The sequence below is a fragment of the Ursus arctos genome, unplaced genomic scaffold (genome assembly GCF_023065955.2).
Source record: "Ursus arctos isolate Adak ecotype North America unplaced genomic scaffold, UrsArc2.0 scaffold_24, whole genome shotgun sequence".
In the NCBI taxonomy this organism is placed as follows: Eukaryota; Metazoa; Chordata; class Mammalia; order Carnivora; family Ursidae; genus Ursus; species Ursus arctos.
Window position 1 is genome coordinate 18,917,966 of NW_026622919.1, and position 21,092 is coordinate 18,939,057.

General features: G+C 53.4%; 2 protein-coding genes across 11 annotated transcripts in view; one reads left to right on the plus strand and one right to left on the minus strand.

Moving 5' to 3' along the window:
- The window catches only part of BRCA1 (BRCA1 DNA repair associated), a 60,891-nt gene extending 55,583 nt beyond the window's left edge, over positions 1-5,308 (plus strand). For all 9 annotated transcript variants that reach the window (XM_057317885.1, XM_057317881.1, XM_057317882.1 and 6 more), the window contains 4 exons: positions 651-705; positions 2,271-2,344; positions 2,723-2,783; positions 4,067-5,308. In XM_057317885.1, coding sequence (XP_057173868.1) covers positions 651-705; positions 2,271-2,344; positions 2,723-2,783; positions 4,067-4,212 — 336 coding nt within the window. In that variant the 3' untranslated portion in view covers positions 4,213-5,308. The remainder of the gene's footprint in view (positions 1-650; positions 706-2,270; positions 2,345-2,722; positions 2,784-4,066) is intronic.
- Positions 5,309-14,210: 8,902 nt separating this feature from the next.
- RND2 (Rho family GTPase 2) lies at positions 14,211-20,000 on the minus strand. 2 transcript variants are annotated; one of them, XM_026512733.4, is made up of 6 exons: positions 19,870-20,000; positions 19,298-19,385; positions 18,391-18,500; positions 17,493-17,627; positions 17,023-17,273; positions 14,211-15,042 (listed from the first exon to the last, which is right to left on the minus strand). In XM_026512733.4, exons 1-6 carry the CDS (start codon positions 19,969-19,971, stop codon positions 15,030-15,032), a joined length of 699 nt encoding a protein of 232 aa, XP_026368518.3. In that variant the 5' UTR covers positions 19,972-20,000; the 3' UTR covers positions 14,211-15,029. The 2 variants fall into 2 exon arrangements, with proteins under 2 accessions (XP_026368518.3, XP_026368519.3); XM_026512734.4 differs by lacking the exon at positions 14,211-15,042 and having other exon boundaries at positions 16,470-17,273.
- Positions 20,001-21,092: the final 1,092 nt, after the last annotated feature.

The window sequence follows — 21,092 nt, forward strand, 5'->3', positions numbered from 1 at the left end:
AGGCAGATGCTTAACGACTGAGCCACCCAGGTGCCCCTCAAATAAATAAAATCTTAAAATAAAAAGAAAGAGAAAAGAAAAACCGTTTCGGTTGCCGGAAGGAACAGTGGCCATTCTCAGAGCAGTGTGAAGGTAGGAACAGATGGTCCGAGGCCAGAAGAAAGTCAGAGGACGAAAGGAGCACGTAAAATCGACATAGACTTCTCTGCCAGTTAGGGTGCTGGTTAGCCTTGATGTACCAAGTCTGGAAAAACAAACTGCAGCTTACAGGTTGAATTTCTTGCCATCCAAGCGTTTTCTTAACTATAAAGAGGGCTCGTTTTTCTTTTGTCTCAACAAGAAGTGAAGTCACCAGGAAGGAGCCTGGGCCTGACTGGTGGCAGAGCGGGATGCTGAGCCTCTGACTACCAAAGACTGGCTGTAGCGTGGGTGCACTACACACACGCTTTTTTTTAGAAGTCTTCTAAAATCTGTCAGTGTTCGGGCATGGGACTCATGGTCTCTGGGAAGCGGCAGAAATGATCAGGTGGTAAAGAAAAAAGAAAGTCCTTCGTTTTGGAGAGTCTGTTTGTATTGTTTTTTATAAAATGCATACTCATTTATAATTAGTGTTTCTCTCTCTCCATCCCTCTGTCCCACGCTTCTCCCAGATCTTCAGGGGCCTAGAAGTCTGTTGCTATGGGCCCTTTACCAACATGCCCACAGGTAAGAGACTGGGAGAAGCACACAGTCCGGCACCAGCCTTTCCCTTCCCTGGTGGAGTGTTACAGGAGAGACCGTTTTAAGGGGCTTCCTCAGATTGGCGAAGTCCTCTAGAGCGTATTCTGTTTCTCTACCATCTGTCGGACAAAACCGCACCTAAATGTTACCCTCTGTCCAAAAACCAGCCCTGCGCCCCTTCTCAAGAGCTTGAAGGCCGTGAAAAGTTAGCTTCTAGGATGCAGCGTTCTGTGCTCAGACGGAGTAGAGGTGCCCTTACGGCCCTTTGGTTTGCGAAAGGAGGGAAAGAAGGAGGTGGGGAGAAGATACCTTTCAGGTTTGTAAATGCTAAGAAAGAATTCTGCTCCTCCGAAATCGTCTTCATTTGATACTGAGAAACAAACACGGCAGCTACTAAGCCCTGTGGGCCTGCGGCCCCACACAGGCCCAGAGCAGGCAGGGAAGGGCTCTGGGTGAACATTTTCTAATTAACTCGGACATTGCATGTGATGTTATGTTCAGCAGTGCTGTGGGGCTCCACTCCGGAGCTGTGTGGCACAGAGGCCCTGGCTTGTGTACAGATTTGGTTTGTTCTTTTCAAAGCAAAGTCCACCCACCTTTGCTTCTGTGCCCACTTCCTCTCCAGGGATCAGTTTCTCTTGTTCCTTAAAAGATGGCCTTGGCATCTGGCGGGGACCGATGAGTGGCAGCAAGAGAGCCCGGCAGAGTAATTTTGCTTCTGTCTTCTTTATTGGTTATTGATTGGATTTTTATGAAATTTCCAAGTGCCACTTGGGGATTTCTCAGTGTTTTTGTTCTTTGGTGTATGAAGACCAGGTCTCTGGCAGGTATCATTTTGGAGATGAGTCAGTTGACCTCTGTTCATTTAGACAAACAGGAGCCACCTCCGTTATCCCCAGAAATGGACTGATGAGAAAAGAGCACCCAAAGAGGCCCAGGAGCCATTCATTGGTCTGTTCTGCTGATTTTCCGGGTGCAGGTGGAACACCGCTACAGTCCCTTTTGATTTCTATTCCCCCGAGAGGTCGATTCCAGCTCAGCGTGGAGCCCTTCCCCCCTGATGTACTGAGTCTCCGTTCAGGATGATGTGTATTTTTTTGACTGACTGAATTATCTTCCTGTCTCTTGACATTTGCAGTAATTACCACCCAGGATGGTGCCCTCAGTGGCCGTGATTATCAATTACCAACACAGAATTAGGCAGGGAGGGAGGGAAGGCAAGTGGGTATTTTTTCACAGCGCCTTAGCCGGCAATTTAGCAAATTAAGGGAAATTGGATCTTGTTTTATTTGAGAGACTATCAAACCTTATCTACCAAGGGGCCTTCTGGGGACCGATACCCAGGGTAACGTATCGGTGGCAAACTGACTTAGAATGCATACCTGGTATCGATTCTCGTTCAAGGCCTCTCTGTCCTTTTGGAGCAGAGATGGACACTCTCCCAGTTCGAAGTCTTGCTGTAAGCGTTCATCCGGGGGAGCGTGGGGTAGAGCGCCCAGGTTAAGTGTGTAGGGCACGGTGGTGATTCTAGGTCTCTCTGTGCTATTTAGATCAGCTAGAGTGGATGGTGCACCTCTGTGGGGCTTCTGTGGTGAAGGAGCCTTCGTCATTCACTCTCAGCAAGGTGAGTGTTTGATGCCCTGTCAGAGGGGGACTGCACAAAATCTGCCCTGTGACTGAGCAGGGCTGGCCCCCATCGGTCCCTGGGAACCCTGCCAGTGGGCCTCAGAAGCCTCTCTTCGCCCGAGCCTTCCCTGATCGTGTGCCAGTGCCAGAAAACGCCCATGTGTGGCGGATCCGGAAAGACTGGAGTTCTCTAAGTATTTCATTCACTACGAAGGCTCTCCCTCCAGCACTTCCTTTTTGCCCCGTGCCCTTACCCCTCCCCTCTGTGGTTGCGCCTAACGTAGTCCGCTTCAGCACGCCACCAAGAAGCGGTGAAGTGACGTGCAGAGAAGTCCAGCTCTGATACCCTCCATGCTGTTTCCTTCCCGGGATGCAGGGTACTCACCCAGTGGTGGTCGTGCAGCCGGACGCCTGGGCGGACGACAGTGGCTTCCATGGTAAGTCTCGCTGTAAGCCTTTGTCCAGAGGAGGATGGGTGGCAGGGCCCAAATGACGTATGCAGTTGACTGTGGCGATTTGAGATCTAAATGTCCCGTTTCAGTCAACTGGAGTAATGGTGCACCCGTGTGGGGCTCCAGAAGGCCGTGGGCATGTGCCTGTGACATACAGGGTCCTGTGTGATGAGTTTGCTTCACCACAGATCACCCAGTGTTTGATTAGCACAGTTCTTAGGACTGGGGCGCCTGGGTGGCTCAGTCGTTAAGCGTCTGCCTTCAGCTCAGGTCATGATCCCCGGGTCCTGGGATCGAGCCCTGCATCGGGCTCCCAGCTCCGCGGGAAGCCTGCATCTCCCTCTCCCACTCCCCCTGTTTGTGTTCCCTCTCTCGCTGTGTCTCTCTTTGTCAAATAAATAAAAATCTTTAAGAAGAAACAAAAACAAAAAACACAGTTCTTAGGACCTTCTAGGTGCTCAGTGAATATTGGAAGGAAGGAAGGAAGGAAGGAGGGAATGGCTAAAATGTCCTTTTAAAACTTCTTGTGGTTTGCTCATTTTGCATTATAAATAAGTAATACGTGAGCTATTTCCATTGGTGGGGGTTAGATATTAATTAATGTTCATCACATAAAATATAAATGAGCACAAACACAATAAAATAATCCCAGTAATCCCACCACTTAGAGATGGTGAAGGTGACATTGTCCCAGGCATATGTGTGTATGTATGTACATGCATGTATTTTACACACATGTGATCATGCTCGTCATACTGTTTTGCTTTCTCACCTAAGAGGTTGCAAAATCATTAAATTGCAGTGCTGTTTTGTGCTCTCTGGTGACTTTTCCTTTTTTTTTTTTTTTTAAGATTTTATTTGTATTTGAAAGAGAGAGAGCAGGGGGAGGGGCAGAGGGAGAGCGAGATAATCTCCAACAGACTCCGCTGGGCTGGATCTCAGAACCCTGAGATCATGACGTGAGCTGAAACCAAGAGTTGGTCACTCAACCACCTGCGCCACCCAGGCGCCCCTGGGTGACTTTTCCTTTAACATATTGGAGTTCATGTTAGTAAAGTTGCCAGAGGCTGTAGGCTTTCACCAGCAGTCATTCCTCAGGCTTCTGAATGAGGTCCTGTGTCCTGAAGCATTACTTACGATCAGCAGTTTTGCACCAACCTGAGTGACGCTGTGAACTCATACAGCCAGGTCCCGGAGTAGACTGACAAGAGTCTGGTCTGGGAAAAAGTGCAGTGACACTAATTTCTGCTTGTGTTCTCTGTCCCCAGCAATTGGGCAGATGTGTGAGGCACTTGTGGTGACCCGAGAGTGGGTGTTAGACAGTGTGGCCCTCTACCAGTGCCAGGAGCTGGACACCTACCTGATCCCGCAGATTCGCAGAGCTGCTGCTCACGCCAGCCAGCCATGTCCGTAGCGTCTGGGGCCTGTCTCCATAGGACCCTGACAACGATCCTAAGAAGCAGCCTTTTTCCAGGCCCTGGGGGCTCTTCTTCAGTCCTTCCACAGTCCCGGTTACTGAATATTTTATGTATCTCAGCCTGAGAAGAAATTCTGGCAATGCAAGGGTCTCTTAAAGATTTTCTGCTTCAAGTCACCCTTTGAAATCTGCCATGAGCACAAAATTGTCGTAATTTTTCACCTGAAAAGAATTTAAAACCATTTAAACCCCACCAATTGAGCAAGATGCTGATTCATTATTTATCAGCCCTATTCCTCATACTGGGGATGTCGGCTTAGAGCTGGGGGCACAGAATGGCTAGCCTCACGAGAGTAGCTGGTCTCCCTAAGTTTGCTTCTCTAAAACCCCGTGTTCATAAAGGCCAAGAGTCAGGCCCTTCAGTGGAAAGCGAGTCCTTGGGGAATCTGTGACGTGACTTAAAATCAGAACAGTCCTTGGGCAGCTCTCAGATGTTGGAGTGGAGCACGGGTGGGGGCCAGAGGGATTCAGAGGCAGGTAATAGATATAAATATGAACCCTGAGAGTTAGAGGAGAGGGGAGTCACGCTGGCCCTGATCTCCGGAAGTCTGTGCTATAGTCCCTGGATTTCTAAAGAATTTCTTAGCATGGATGTGCTCTGAAATGGCAGAATCTTTTCAAGAATTGGAGTCCGAAGAGAGTCTTCTAATTCCCCGTTAGAAATAAATACAGTATTTATTGTTGTAGCTCTGATATGTTACCCATTCCTCTTGAAGCATAAGATCTCCGATATGAATATTTCATGTCTGTAAAATGACGGATCCCACCAGGAAAGGAGCTGTTGCTTTCCTTGAGGTAATTTTTTTCTCTTTGCCTCCTATTGCTGAACCGTACAGCCTCATAAATAATTTTGTTTGCCGAAAGAAGAGAAAGTGTTTTTCATCAACTCATTATCCAGGACTGTTTATAGCTGTTGGAAGGAGCGGGTCTTCCTTAGCCCCCCAGCGTGTGAGGGCATATAGATTTGATTGTACAAAATGTTTTGTAAATGTTGTGCTGTTCACCTGCAAATAAACTTGGTAGCAAACACTTCCACCGAGCGTGACTTCTTGTGGCTTACAGCTGCAGACCTGCTCAGACCCTTTCACTGTACTTCCGTCTCCTCATCTGTAAAATGGGGGTGACAATAGTACCAACCCCGAGCGTTAATCGAGGAGACCTCAGTTCCTACTGTATCTGCTGTCGCTGCCACAGCAAATTGTCACAAACCTAATGGCTTAAAGCAACATCCATTTATTACCTCACAGTTCTGTAGGTCAGAAGGCCAAGTTGGCTCAACTGGTTTCTTTGTTTCGGGTTTCGCAAGACCAACATCAAGGCAGCAGGGCTGTGTGCCTTTCCAGAGGCTCTGGGGATGAATCCGCTTCCAAGCTCATTTCATGTTGTTGGCCAGATTGTTCCTTGCAGTCGTGGGACTGAGAATCCCCATTTCCTTACTGGCTGTTGGCCAGAGGTCATCCTTAGCCTCTCCCACATTCCTAGGCTCATGAACCCCTAGCTCCATCTTCAAAGCCAACAAGCAACACTGGTCAAAGCTCTTCTCATGTTTGGAGTCTCTCTGATTTCCCCTTCATCTCTGACTGCCGGATCTAGCTCCTGCCAGAGAAATTTCTGTTTCTAAGGGCTCAGGTGATTTGATTGTGCCCACCAGGTAATCCAGGGCGATGTCCGTATCTTAAGGTCCATAACCTGAATTACAGCTGCAGGGCCCCTTCACAGCAGGACCTAGATTAGTGTTTGATTGAATAACCGGGGGACAGGAGTTTGGGAAGGGTATCTTGAGATTTCTGACAACCACTCCTATTTAACATACTTAATCCACGGATAAGAATCTGTATCATCATTTTTTGGTCTTCACATGTTCAGAGATTAGAGTCCTCTTAGAGGCAAAGAGAATTTAAATCCTCACACGATTCAGCACTGCCACGTTTGTAAGGAGGGTGGGTGGGTGAGGGAAGAATGGAGAAAAAGGAAGGAACTGGCATCACGTTGGTCTCATGTGGTCGTCATCACAGCCCTAGGAAGTGGGTATTTGTCACCTCATTTGAAAAAGGAGAATGGGAAAGAGAAGATTTTGCTCAGAGTTTGCACAGCTGGTAAGTGACAACCTGGAAACCCAAACCCATGCCCTTTCTGCCCCACCGTGCAGCTTCCCACCCACATCCGTCCCGGACCCGGGTCAGAAGCACTGGCTCAAGCCTCAAGGGAGTTTGGGGAGAGGAGTGGGTTGTGAGGGGAACTAGCACCCGAGACTCTTGCAGGCCACTGTGGGAGGCAATAGAATGTTCCTGCCTCCCAGCGGCAGCTCTCCCCGAGGAAAGCAGCCCTCCTTTGCCCTCAGCAGAGACTGGCAGGATTGGCTCACGGCTGCCTGTTTCCACCTCCGTCCAGCCTCCAGCTTATTATTGCTTATCTTTCAGTGATCAAAGCCTTCCGGTCCAGGGGCGCCTGGCTGGCTCAGTCAGTAGAGCTTGCGACCATTGATCTCTGGGTCGTGAGTTCAAGCCCCAGGTTTAGTGTGGCAATTACTTGAAAGTAAGCTCTTAACAACAACAACAACAACAAAAGCCTTCCAGTTCAGCCTCGCCTACAGCACCACCTCTCCTGGGCTCATGCCAGCCCCACCGTCTACCCACCAGGGAGGGAGTCCATGGGGCTTGGTGGGAACAGTAAAGGCAGGTGGGAAGCGAGTGCTACTGACACAGTCTTCAGTCACAGTGACAAGCCACGGCTTGCTGAACCCTGGGGGTGAGCCAGGACTCTCAGCCTTCCCAGGAATCTTGGGTGAAAGCAGGGATGACTGAGACACATAAAAAAGTTTTCTGTAACTATCTCTCGAGGTCTTCCGACAAGTATCCACCCCGTGTGTTTTCTCGAGCTCTGCGTAGCCATTCCCGGAAGTCAGCTTCTGGCCCTGGCCTCATGATGCTTGGCCGGGTTTTAGAGGCTTCGCTGATGATGAAGTAAATCTACTCGCTCCTTTGACCTCTGGCTTTAAGACGGCCTCCTGCTGTTCCACCCCACAGTCTAGCCCTCTGGGCACAGCAGCATGGCGGGGGAGGGGGGGGGTGTCCCACTGCCTTTATCTCATCTCACAAACGAATTTATGCAAAGGAGCTGGAAGGGCAGAAGAGGAGGGATTATCATGCAGGTGCAGGGAGGGGGGCCTAGAGAAGAGCTCTGTAGATTATCTCCCTCCTAAAAAATGCAACCAGAATCATCAACAAAGTATCGGCTCAGAAGCATGCAGAAGAAAAAGAAAGGAATCAGTGTTGGGGTGGTTGGAGCGGAAGAAGCCAAGCTGCCCAGAATGTACCCTGCGAAGGCTGCGAGGAGCAGATAAGAGGGCCCCAGAGGCGGGCAGCGCGGGGAGAAGGGCAGTGCGAGGGGCAACGGCAGATCTCCCCACGGAAACCCGAGAGAATAGGGCTTGCTAGCCAGGGACCCAGGGAGCTTGCTTATCAAAGGCTGTAGACTGGCTGAGCCAGAGGCCCCTTTACCGTACTTCAGTGATGCTTAGCTCCCCCAAACAGCCTGTAAATCTGCCCATAACGAGGAGAAAATTAAAGAAATGAATCTGGGCAAATAGAAAATTAAGGCGAACTGGAGACAGCCAGCTCCTGTAGAGAGCAGGGCTTGGGGACATGCGGCGGAGGGGGGCAGCGGGGTGGGGGCTGGGGACTGGCGATCCTGAAGTGAGTCTGAATGATCAGGAAAATCGAAGCAATGGTTGGAGGGTCTGGAAGCAATGGGAGACTGGAGAGTCTCCCCCCAAGTTATGGGGACCGGCACAGACGGACTTTAGAGACCTCGTTTCCAGGACCCAGAACGATATGGCAGTTTCACAAGCAGCTTAGTGGAGGGACCCTCAAACCATGATCCCCTGATGGGGACTAAGCGGGGGAGGGTGAAAAAGACCTCCAGGAGCAACTTGTCAACTATGCAGGTTCCGGGGCCTCACGCCCCACGTACTGAGTCAGAAACTGGCTGCGGGGCCCAGCAATCTCATTCCGAAGCAAGCTCAAGTTTGAGAACCACTGGCTTAAGTGTAAGGGGCTGCTGAGCGGTGTAAAATGTTACCTGAGGTCTGTTTGGTCTCCGGGAGAGGTGGCTCTTGGACCTCTTAAGGAAAACTAAGGTTTGTGGGCGGGAGAGTGGTTCTTATCTCCCAAGGTTGCAGCCTCTGGCTTCAGTTGACTCTAAAATGGCCCTTTCAATAAATACAAAGCAAAGGACAAAGATTAAATTATATTAGCAGCCTAGGAGCAGAAGGGCCAGACTGCTTAAAAAAACAGCTAGAGATTTTATTAATATTTAAATTGCAGTGAAACCACAGCTGCAGCCTTTGACTCCAGCATAGAGATATGCAAATGGGGCTTCCTAAAGAAAGGCAATTTCAGACAGCCCGCAAGGTAACTAGAACACATAAAACAAATGATTTTGTAATTTATCTTTATTGACTGATGGAGAGAAAGGCGTGTAGACAACCCTCACCTAGTGAGAGCCAGCCGCTGGCGGGGGTGGGGGGGGGGACAGCTGGCCTGGAGGGAGAAAGGCAGGCAAGACCCATCGAATGGGGACAGGAAAGACCCAAGGAGGACAAAACAGAAGGAGGCAGATGGGAGGAGAAGATGACTAAATTAGAAGGGAAGAGAAATGGAAGGCCAGCCCTGGCTTCACGGACCACCTGATCTTGTCAGCTCTCGGGGCAACAGCAAGAGTAAATCCTTGATGACTATCATTGGCCACATTCCTGCTAAGTGCCATGCGCTATTCCCAACACACAAATGAGGAACAGGACACTTGGAGAGGTCAAGCAACTTGCCCCAGGTCATACAACAAAAGGAGGTGGCAAAGCCTTGTTCAGAGAAAGATTTGTGCGGGGCTAAACTGTGCTGGGAACCAATCCTAGGAGGCGGTGAGTAACAATAAGGTTAGTGACTGAGGGGAGACTACGTGCCCAGGTCCCCAGTAACCTCTCTGCGCGTGCGCTGTGGTTGTGGAAAGGAGGGAGAAAAGATCCATTTCTGGCCTTCAGATGGCTTACTGTTCAAAGTGGGAGGCAAGAAAGCCACGGGAAACCCTCACAGGATTGTGCCTTCTGGTCCAGAAGCCCTCTGGGGGCTGTGTGGCGGGACCCCTGGGTGAAGGATCTCCAGCTGACCCTTGGAGCTTGGGTAGGATTTGACTGGGTGGAAAGGAAGCCAGGAGATCCCGGAAGGCCCAAGTGAGAACCTCTGCAGCTGGCGGAACTGAGGGAAGAAGCGCCTGATCCAGAAAGAGTTGGGAAAGTCTTCTGTGGATACATTTCTCTGACCACCTTCCCTCCCCCCACCCCACTCCGCCCAGTCTTCCTAAACAAGCCGTCCCAAGCTGAAATCCAGCCTCTCCAGCGCCCCACCTGCTGCTCCCTCTCGGGCACCCTGGCCACCCTTCTTTAATGATGCTTTCTTCCATCAATAAGTCATTTGTGTGTATATTCTATTTTCTCCCTTTGACTGGAAGGTCCTCAGGGGCAGGATCAGTATCGTTTTATCTTTGTTTGGAACCCAGCCCCAGTACCTGGTACATACGTTGTTAGGTGCCCAATGAGGATTTGCTGAATGAATGAGTTCAAGGATGAATGAATGGACCCATTGAGTGAAGGGCTTATCCAACGCCCCCCCCCCAACACTAGTCCCTGGAAAGCCAGCTGCATTCTGCCCCTTGGAGTGCTAATCCCCTTCAGTCCTTCCCACCCACTTTCCTAGGACCCTGATTTACTCCAAAAACAGTGTAAGAGATCTAGGTGTCCAAAAATTACTTCCTCCTCTCAGCCCACACCTATAGAGTTCCTCCTTGATTCTCTCTCGCCTGCCACGAAGCCAGCTCCTTTGTGATTAATCAAGCCAACACCCACACAGACAGTGGACATCCACTTCCCCTATCCCTGTGTCTTCCAGCGAGGCCCCCTCCAGGCTGGATACTCAAGACAGATAAACGGCTGCCGCCATCACTGGAGAAATAATTATGATGTTCATGATAATCTCTTTGCGAGTTCAAAGCACTGGCACAACTATTATTTCTCCCTCCTCACTTGTTCCCTGGGAGATGGCCAGGGTAAAAATTGTTATTCCCACTTTATAGGTGATAAAACTGAGGTCCTTGCCAAAGGTAGCCCAGTGAATTGGTGGCAGAGCCGGAACTAAGTAGCCCGGGACTCCCTATTCATTAGAACACAGATGGAAATACCCTCATTATGTTGTCTGGGCTGTGTCTGTCTGGGAGAGAGGGAGTGTGGACCCCAGTTGAGTGGGGATAGGGGCCAGAGAAGATAAAAGAAAGTTTGTGACCCTGTAAAGTTTCTTTCTCTGCGATGCTGCAGGAGTTGGCACTGGTTAATTCCAGAAGAGTCCTGTTCTGTTTTGTTTTAAAACATGACCACACGTCCTAGATGAGGAAAGGGGGGAAAGGGGTGAATCTGAAGGTAACACAGACACGCAGGTAGGCAGATGTTTGCCGTCTTCTCCTGAAAACAACATAAAAGTGAATGGTAGCGCCTATTAGCAAGAGAAACTCAAACTACAACGTAATGGGTGTCTTCCCAGCTGTTAGGCTGTAGGTCTATGGAATAAACTGGGCCACATAGGTGTAAAATCTTTCCTTGGGGAAGCCTGTCCCCGGGGCCTGTGGAGGGGAGGCCTCTCCTGGGGGCTGCGGGCTCCTGGGGGCCGTCTCGGGGGCCCTCTGCAGCTGCCAGAGTAAGAAGCCTGCTGCTGCTGGGATCATCCCCAAGCCCACAGGGGCTCTAAAGTCATGGAAACGAAGTTTTGTGCCAGAACCTCCTCTGGTTTCTAATCAAATGCCAGAGAAATTAAGAAGAAGAAAAAAAAAATTTTTTTTTTAATTCAAGAGGCCATTTCCTGAAGATAGGGTCCCAGGGCTGTGCTGCGGGAAAGCAGTGATGACCTCTCCTGTCTTCTCTGGCTCCACCCTAAAGCCCAGGCCTTGTGCCCTCCAATCCCAGGCTGGCTCTGGGCTTTTCTCAGCTTTTAGTCCAACACCAGCCTCCATTACTCCTGGACTCCGCTGAGGCCTCAGCAGCCTCCCTGTGCCACCGGAGGCTGGGGGTACAGAAAGGGGCAGAGGGAGTACGACACCCGAGCCCAGAGAGACGGCGGCCGCACAACGTAGTGACTGCACTAAATGCCATAGAATTGTACACGTCGAAACGGCTAATTGAATGTTAGATGCGTTTCAGCCCAGGTAAAAACAGAAACTGAGCTGCCCTGGTTGCCCTTTGGGGTGGCGAGAGAAGCCGGGCCGCGGTGAGGGCTGAGGCTCCTTGCAGGGACTGGCAGGGAGCGACCATGGGAAGGCGGTCTGCCCACCCCCACCCCCCTTCTCCAGGACCAGATGGGAACTGGGGGCGAGGGAGAAAGGCCCCACGGGGGCAGCGCCCGGGTCTGGGCAGAAGAGAGGCGCTCTGGCAAAGCGAGGAGGCTGCAGCCGCCCCTCATTTGCATCCTAAGTGATTGGTTTTCCCTGCTCGTCCCTCGTTAGGACACAATGGACAGTTGTGTGCTGGTGCCGCGGATCCCTTTACCGAGGGGGAGAGGAGCCGAGCAAGAGCGGCTGCCGGGCCCTAGAGAGGGGGTAGGTGTGGGGCCCCAGGGACTCTCACGTTCTCACACACAGAGCGGGGGCCTTAGAGAGTAAGCCAGCTCCCACATTTTACAGACGAGAGACTGAGGTGGTAGGAGGGGAGGAGGCTTCTGAGGCCGAGTTCAAGGCAGAACCGGAGTTTCGAAATCTACCCTCTAGAATTGAGTCTCTCATTAGGGGACTCACTCCACTTGCCTGCACTACCTTCTCCATCCCGTGTGGTTCGGTCGCCCTGGTCTCTTTCCTACTCTTCCAGGCCTGGGCTTCCATCAGTTCTCTCTCTTGTCCATCTCATCTCTCTGTTCTTGCCCCTCTCCGTCTTGTCTTTTTCCCTCCCGATTTCCAGGCAGCCGGGATCATTACTAAACTTCTAATTAACCCCTGCCCTAACGCGGGTGGGGCTGGCAGGAGAGGCAGTAATTTTGAAACTGTCTTGGTGTGTTTGGGGGATCGGTGGTGGGAGAGCTGATATGCGCTGGCCTATTACAAACCAGGCACTAGGATGGACATTTGACATAGTGGATCTCATTTCATCTTTTCAGTCTTGCAAGGTAGGTGTCCTTGGAGCCGAGGAGAGTAGGAGAGGCCCAGAGAGGTTGGGAAACAGGCAAGAGAACACCCAGCTGGCAAATGGTAGCTGTCTAACTCCAGAATCCCTGTTCTTCCACCCCACACCCTGTCATAGGGGCTAAAGCGGGTATGGGGTCCACTGATTCCGGGCTCCTGGGAGGCACAACCTCCCTGAAAGAGGCCACTGCTTTGTTGCTCCCCCTGGGCTGCACCTGCCTTTCCCCACAACTCTCTCTACCTTTTGGCTCCCACCTTCTCCTGGGCCCCTTCTGCCTGGTGTCTCACGAATGCAAGCTTAGGCCCCCGGGGGTCTGCAGAGACTGTGATCAAGAGGGAGAAGCTGACAAACCTAGCCCAGACCCCGGAGGTCTCCTCTTTGTGGGTCAAACTCGCCAGCATCTGCGTCTCTCATTGTGCTCTGGGGGAAGGGGAGAGTGGGGCGGGGGTGAGGGGGGATGGAGGGTGAGCGGGTGTCTGTGTGCATGAACATAAGGCCTCCGGGTTCATTCTGACACTGAATGAAAAACTCACCAATTATTCGTCCAATCTCATTAATATGCAGACAGACATCTGTTATTTAGGAGTCAACAGCAGAGGCATTTTCGTGGGGGGAGGGGCGCTCACGCACAAGCCCCTCGTTCCTTCAGCTGCTGGGGTGGGCGGCTGCTGGGGTGGGCAGCTGCTGGGGAGCCATCACACCCGCCTGGACGTGGAGCCTCCCCTCTCTCTGACCCTCACCCCCACCCACGAGGAGAGGGATTTACTAGAGATGGAGACAGACTCGGCTGGAAGGAGGAAGGTGGGAGGGGGCTGCACTGTGTAGAAGGAACTCTTTTGTTGGCAGAGAGCAAAAGGGGAGGGGGGACGCCATGGAAGAGCCAAACCCCTTTCTTGGGGAAGCGAGTACAGAGGAGGCAGAGACAGCTGTACCAGGATTGCCTGCTAGGGTCCTGGTGACACTGGCAACCTCAGGGACATGACCCCTAACCCCCACCTCCCTCAGCCTGCAGGACCAGTCTGAGCCTATCTGGGGTGAGGTCACCATGGCAACGTGGTGTTCTCACGCAGAGACTTCAGAAAAGTTTATGGGGGAGTTAAGAAAATCTGGGACCAAAGGACTTCAGCCTTTGGAGGAGTCATTAACGCTCTCTCTAGCCCTCAGGATAGATGTGGGAACAACACACGCAGACCTCCCCCTCCTGTCTTTTGGCCTTCCTCCAGCCTCTGAATCCTGAGCATAAGCAGCCCCTCCAAGAGGCCTTTCCCGATTCCCCCAGGCAGGCTCAGAAGCGCAAGCTGTAAGGAGTAAAGGCTGACACACCCGCTCGGCCACCTAGAAAGGGGCAAACAGCGGTCCCATAGCCTTCCTCCTCTCTGACTCTTCCTCAACAGCACAGCGGAGTAGACATGGCGATCAGCTCTTTTCCAGGTGTGAAGACCGAGGTTCAGACGGGTGCAGAACGTCACCAAAGGCTCCCCAGGGAGGAAGTGGCAGAGCAGAAACCCAGGTCCTCTGCTTCCAAATCTCCAGCTCTTTTTCATGACTGTCCCTTCGGGGAAGGCTGGAGTCCCAAGGGGATGACCCTCAGTCCGCTGAAGCATTTCAGGGGTTAGACCAAGTCCCCGCCCCTACCCTCACCCCTTCCTTCTCCCTCCTCCCTCCAGGGCAGGCTGATGGGGTGTGTGTGTGTGTTAAGAAACACTGGCAGCATCACAGCGTGATTAGTTGTTTATTTCATTAAATGATTAACGAGGCTACATTGTTTCCCAAACGGGTGTCTAATTTGTGGGGGAAACAGCTGTGGAGGAGGAAGCTGGGTCTGACTGGGTCTGACTTCTGCATCTGGGGTGGGGGTGTGGGTAGAGTCCTCTCCCTCCAGCCTGCTGGGGCCTTTGAGGATCTAGAAGCAGCCCCATTCCCTCCTCCCACCCATTGAGCTCCTTAGCCCAGCAGCACAGCCTCCTCCCGGGAAATCAAACGTCTGGCACCCCAGACCTGCAGAGGAGACTACAACCTGTTCCTGGTGGTATTGGAAACCTATTAAACTTTGGGGGTTTCCCCCGCTGATTTATTTTCCTAATTATGTTTGCTTTAGGCGGATATTGAAATGCATCTGCATTCCCTGAGCAAGGCAGGAGAGGGCAGTTGGGAGAAGAGAGGGGCCCAGGCGCTCTGCACTTTGGTGGCTATAGGCTTGAGTCTGCTTTGCATCAAAGTCCAAAGTAAAGAAAAAAAGCCATGGCCCCAAATCCCAGGTTGATGGTGTGGCGGGTCCCTGTGGAGGAGGGGTCAGTCCTCAGAGCCCCCTAGCTGGGCGCCAGCTCTCTCCAGCACCCTCCATCCAGGACTCGGGATCCTGGAGGAGGGTCTTGGAGGGTCTTGGAGTCAGCTCCTAACCTCAGTTTGGGTGCCCAGTACCCTTGAAGCTGTCCCAGAATCCTGGAGGAGATTAGCTGAGATGGACCCGGATGGGGTCCTATAGGAGAGGGAGGGAAAGGGGTGTCTGACGAGCCAGCAGTGGGTGGGATTTCCTTTCCTCTCAAGACTGGGTCCTGGCAGAGGGAAGGAGAAGCTGTTTTAAACGACACATCTCAGAGCCCAATGCCCCCGAGCCCCCATCACCTCATCCAGATACCCATCTATCCAAAAACCAAACCTGGTCCCTTCATTCTCTGCTTGAAATCCCTGGTCCCTCCTCACATCCTCAGAATGAAGACCTGGTTCCTTTTTGGGCCCTGCGGTGGCCTCGATGTCCCTTCCTGGCCTTGTCTTCTGTCCTCCTTGCCAGGGCAGCCCCAACCGTGCCACACTCTTTCTCATCGCCACGTGTTCGCACATGCTTACCCTCAGCCCAGAGCGCCTTTCCTACCCCTTCCGTGCCTGCCAGACAAACTCCTCTGTAACCCTTGGGACCTGGCTCGGAGGATTGGGTGCCTGAGGCCGTAAGGAGCTCCCACAGGCAAGGCACTGTCACACCTGGGGTACCTCTCGTCCCGTCGGGCTGGCCTCCAGAGCACAGAGCCAGGTCTTGTCACAACCCCAAGCCGGGGTCTGGCGCAGCTGGTGCTCAGTGCATATCCACTGAATGAACGAGGGAGGGATGGGCTGCGAATTCGGGGGGAACCCAGCAGATGGGAGGGTGAGGTTTGTGCTCTCTCCCAGAGAGTGTCTGGAAGAACGGGCTGGGGCTGGGGGAGGGGACCGCCAGGGATGGTTCCTGGGGGAGAATGTCACCGAAAAGAGGCCAGTGGGACCAGAGCCAGGGAGGGAATACAGGACAATGTGAAACCAGACTCCCAAGAAAACAGACCAGCACTGTCTTTCCTGACAACGGAGAGCTCCAGCCAGCCCCTCCACCGGCTTTCCTCCTCTCTGGGGTTGTGGGGCGGGGGGGGGGGGACAAGGGGGGCAGTGACCTTAACTCACAGCTGATGTTCCCTCCAAAATCATCCAGGAATTCAAGACGGAAAGGAGGTGAGAGCCCCTGCCCCCACCTCCAAGGAAACCCCAGAATCAAACTACTGCCCCTTTGGGTAACTTCACCGCAGAGACGAGTCAGTCTCTGTGACGTGCAGGCTTTTGAAACTTTCCCTACCCCCACAACTCCTAGAGCACCAGCAGATTCCAAGCTGGGAGTGGAGATGGTGTCCGAGGGGCCTGGACCACTTCAGCAAGACCCCCTCCCAGCAGAGCAGGGGGCCCCAGCTGGGCTGAGGAATGAATTGCACATCAGTCCACTTTAAAACCCCCAATGGCCTTCGGATTGTCTGGCTCATTAACTGAGATGAATATTCCCAAGATCTCTCACTCCCCCACCTCTGGCTCCTAAAAGGACACTGCTAATCTGACCCATGGCTTTTTTCCTCTGTGGGCACAGACCAGAAAGTTCTTCCTGAAGTCTAACTTCCCCTCCCGCTGCTAGAAATTGGTAGATTGGGTTTTTAGCAAGCAACAAAACTAAAGCCACAGCCGTTTTCCATGGACATGGGCTTTATTTGGGGACAGTTGGGGGAAGGGATTGAGGAGGTAGGACTGTGGGTAGATGGGGGAGGGGCTTCTCAACTTGCTTTTTAATTTAGTGCATGTTGCCTGGAGGTTAGGATGAGTAAGAACAGCTGTGGAAGGGAAAGGCGAGAAAAAGGGAAGGTCACAGAATGGACACTTTCCCTAGAGAGAAGGAAGCCAGGGCCAGGATATGGATCCTGGGTGTGGGGCGGGAAGGCACCCTTCATCTACTAAGACTTAACCAAAGTCGCTGCTTGATGCCGGCTTCCCCAACCCCCTCCCCAGCCCAGCTCCCAGCCCAGATGCCTGTCCTGCTGGCTTCCTCCACTTCCTGTGGAGAGGAGGGGAATGAGGGCGTGGGGAATGGTGGCACCCTTCTGCCTTCAGCTCTCCTGCCCAGGAGAATCACTCCCTCAGCCCGCCCTGGAGTCCCTGCCAGAGTCAGGCGGTCAGGAAGTCAGGTGCTGCAGGGGACTGGTTGTGCCCTCACCGCACTCCTTACACTCTGCCCCACCCCGGGCCCTCACATGAGGTTGCAGCTCTTGGCTCGATCCTTGTGTATCTCGCTCTCGGTCCCGGTCCCTCGGTCCGGCCGGCCTGCCAGCTGAGCAGATCTCTGCAGTCCACGGCGTGAGTCAGTACGACGCAGCTGCCTATGGCCGCGGCCAAGGGAGGCCACTGTGGCCACATGGAAGACATCCCTCACGCTGCGCTCAGAGGACCGGGAGGAGCACTCCACGTAGGACACAGCCCCTACCTGCTTGGCCAGCACAGTGCCCTGGAAGGATGGAGTGCATGCGGGAAGTTATGGGACTTAGCTTGCAGCTCGGCAAGGGGCAGGGAGGCTGAGGGCTTGGGGGTGGGGGGTGTGGTCAAGGGATCAGGTCAGAGGCCAGGGCAAGGGAGGAGCCAAGTAGGGTGTTTTCAAATCAGAGATAGGGAGGGGCAGAGGTGAAGAGGTCTAGGCTGGGACTAGGTCAGAGGTCAAGAGTCCCACCTGCTCATGTGTAACAGGGATAAGCCTCTGCTTGGACAGCTCCCTCAGTGTGGCCAGGTCGGTGCGCATGTCCAGTTTACAGCCAACCAGCACAACCTTGGCATTGGGGCAAAACTCCTGAGTCTCCCCTTGCCACTATTTGGGGGAAGAAAACAGTTATGGAGGGATAGGAGGAGGCACACGGTGGACCCTTGCTCCACGCTAGGAGAACACCCTTCCTCACACCATGCAGAAACCATGCACCCCTCTGGACTCTCCCGAGTGAGCAAGAAGGTAGGAATGGTGGGCTTGGGCTGGAAGCAGGATGGGGTGTAGGAGAAGGGGAGGGAGGAAAGGGCTGGGTGGGGCTGTGGGGTCAGGGGCTCTGCTTCTACCTCAGTGGCCATGAAGGGTCTAGCGGCGTGATACCTTCCCATTCCCACCCGCTTTCCCAAATTTGTTCCTGAGAACAGACCAATCTGCCCTCCCTCCCCCACCTGGGAACTAGGGCTGCTTTAGCTGACTTCTGTCCATTCAACGTGGGCTTTTCTCATGGAAATAGAGGCCTGGAGAGGAGACCACAGGGCTCTCCTGAGCTCCTGGAGCAGCATTCCCATCCCCTCCATCTGCGCTTCCACACCCAAGGAGATGGGAAGGATGGATAAGGAATCCCTTGAGTACTTCTCCCTGCCCTCCTCTATCTCCCCCAGATGCCGAATCCAGCTCTGAGGACAGACTTCCAGGAAGTGGGGGGGGGGGGGAGTGGGGGGGGAGGGGATGGGGAAGGACAAGAGCTTCACACACTCTCCAGCTGATGACCATGCCCCAGGCATCACTCCCTCCTCCTGGCCCATGTTGTGTCAGGACCATGGTTTTTGGTCCCCCTCTGTCTAGCCATGCTGCTTTCCCAGGCTCCCACCTTCTTGAGGACACTGTCCAGTGTTTCGGGTCTGCTAATGTCGAAACAGATGAGCACAGCATCGGAATCAGGATAGGCCAGAGGCCGGACGTTATCATAGTAAGAGGAACCTGAGCGAAGACAGGGAGGGAGGGGACAGAGGAGGGTCCTGAGTGGGTGGGAGGCCTGGAAGGGAATGGGAGACCTTACCAACGCTGGCCAAGGGATGCTAGGAGCAGAGAATGGAAAAGAGCAGTTATTAATACCCATGAAGGAGTCTGGGTTTCTCCAAGGAGGGGAGCAGGCAGAGAGGGGAGGTTAGATGGCAGAAAACAGCTCTCTACTTCCCTAGGGGTTTCTCTAAAAGTAATCATTCTTAATCTTTTCTGAGTTTTTGAGAAGCTTATGAAATCTCTCAACATTCTCAAAATTTTGCATGTGCTTTCTGGGCTTTGACAGACATCTTCTAAAGCCCTCCAGGGGAGCTGAGTAAAATAAAAACCCTCCTCCTTTTTTTGGAGGAGGGGAAGGGGCAGAGCTTTCCCACCCATTTGGGACATCTCAGATTTCTAGACTTCAGTCTAGAGAAGCAGTTCCCCATCCCTCAAAGAAATTCTAAATGTCTTTTCTAAACCCAGCCCTGTCTCCTAAGAAACACGTTCCAAAATAAATCCATTCCTCCCAACTTTCCCAGGTAGGCAGAATCCAGCTGAGAGGATCAGATACTGGGCTTTCTCCCACAGGACAAGGTTTCTATATGTCCCTATAAGCTCTGCCTCAGTTTCTCTGGCTTTAAGCAGAAAATTAATTTTCCTTCCTCCTAAAATTGGATGGATGGACTGGGCTTACCTGGAGCCTAAGGGTCTAGCCAAGGGAGGGGCAAGGGTGGGGGCCTAGGAAGTCAGGGTGACCCCAGGGACTTGGCTACCTGAAGTGTCCCACATGTTGAGCTCAATGCGGCGCTTGTCGATCTCAAAGCTTGCGGTGTAGTTCTCAAACACAGTGGGGACATAACTCTGCAGAGAGGGATGGGTCAAGATGAGATCCTCCAGTCTTCATCCCAGACAAATGCCTTCCTCACTCCCACACACCGACCAGCCCAGCCCCTGGACACAAGTTGGTCTGGTGTTGGGCAAAGGGGAGATCCCAGGAACGGCTGCCTAAGCGGAATATCTGCTAGGCTCCCAGATCCCCTCCCGGTCCCTTCAGACCCTAGTTCTTCCCCTCTCCAATGCCCAGGACCCCCGACATTCCCCTAGAGTCCCCTTCTGGATCCTCTGGTTCTCCCAAACCCCATTCATCTCACCCTGGTCCCCAATTCCTTCCATCCAAATCCTCTGCAGTCCCCCAGAGCCCCCAACGTCTCCCTCGGTCCCTGTTTTTCCGAGCCCTTCTCTCTCGACCCTCGTTACCCCGGCACCCATTTCGGTCCGTCCATAGGGCCCTAATCACCCACCCCCGAGGCCTTAGCGCCCTCCTCCCAAGACGCGGGTCCCTCACCCCGGGGTAGGCGTCCTTGGCGAACACCTGCAGCAGCGCCGTCTTGCCGCACTCCGCGTCCCCCACCACCACGATCTTGCAGCGGCCGCTCTGCCCCTCCATAGTCCAGGCTACGCGCCGGCCCCCTGCGCAGCCCCCCTCCGGGGCCCCGCTGCCGCCTCCCCCGCCGCTGCAGCTGCAGCCGCTCGGGCCGCCGACACCGGCATCTCGCGGGCCCGCGCCGAGCCCCCGCCCGGGGCCGCGGCCCCCCCTAAGCCCCGCCCCCAGCCCGACGGCCGCGCCCCCGGCCCCGCCTCCCGCCCGCGCAGCCGGGGGGCGGGGCCCAGAGGAGCTGGGCGGGGCCCGGGGAATCCGAGGGCACCGAGCAGGGTTTCAGCTCGCTGGGGTGCTCTGGAGAACCCCTGAGGGTTTGGGGCGGGCCAAGCCGGGCTTATTTGACTGTGTTGACTTCCTTGGAGAGGGGCGCGGGACAGAGTTCAAGTGAAGTTCTGAGGGGTAGGGTGAAAGCGGCAAACGCGCGAGGCTCAGGCCTTCTGCGTGCCCACGCGTGCACGCCGGTGTGCTAGTGCGGACACGCGCGGGGGCAGCCATCCACTTCCTGAACAGGAGGGGGCGCAAGGTGGTAGGAGAAGGAGGGAGTCTTTGGGGTTCCGTCTTCCCCTTCCTCTCTCAACGTCCCGGCAGGGAGTCTTGGGGATATGAGGGTATGGACTCCAACACACCCACCCGGTCAATGGTGACATCATGGCTTTCCGTCCCCATGGCAACGGACGGCCCAGTCTGGGGCTGGGGTGGCTTAACGGCGGGCCTGGACCAGCAGGGAAGTTTCTCCAGCCAAGCTCAGGGTGGAAAGTTTTGGGGGAGCTGCGTCCTCTGGTGGATACTTCGGGGAGACAGAGTGGGGAGGAAGAGGAAAATAGAATTGCGCACAATGACAGCCCTGATGGAGCCAGAGACAAGCTCTACTCATTAAAGGCTTGATCCGGAATCTAATGATAATCACACCACTGTTTTGAGTTGCATAGCATCTTTTACCTTTTAAAAGCGCTTCTTTAAATCGGTTATATTCGATTTAATTTTATCTTTTAGAGCACCATTTTACAGAAGGGAAAGTTGAGGCACGGAGCTTAACAGTCAAATGAAAAGTTTTAAAGACTCGGTCTCCCTGCTTCAAGTTGCCACTGCAAGACCACACGAATGGGTCACATATGGGTAGAGTTAGA

Bases quoted from the DNA above. Each gene is read 5' to 3' on its own strand.
- RND2 (XM_026512733.4), bottom strand. From the start codon at position 19,971: ATGGAGGGGCAGAGCGGCCGCTGCAAGATCGTGGTGGTGGGGGACGCG. The intron at 19,386-19,869 runs GTGAGGGACCCG...CCCTCTCTGCAG, and splicing joins CCAAGGACGCCTACCCCGGG to AGTTATGTCCCCACTGTGTT. The intron at 17,628-18,390 runs GTGGGAGCCTGG...TCCCCCAAATAG, and splicing joins TGGACAGTGTCCTCAAGAAG to TGGCAAGGGGAGACTCAGGA.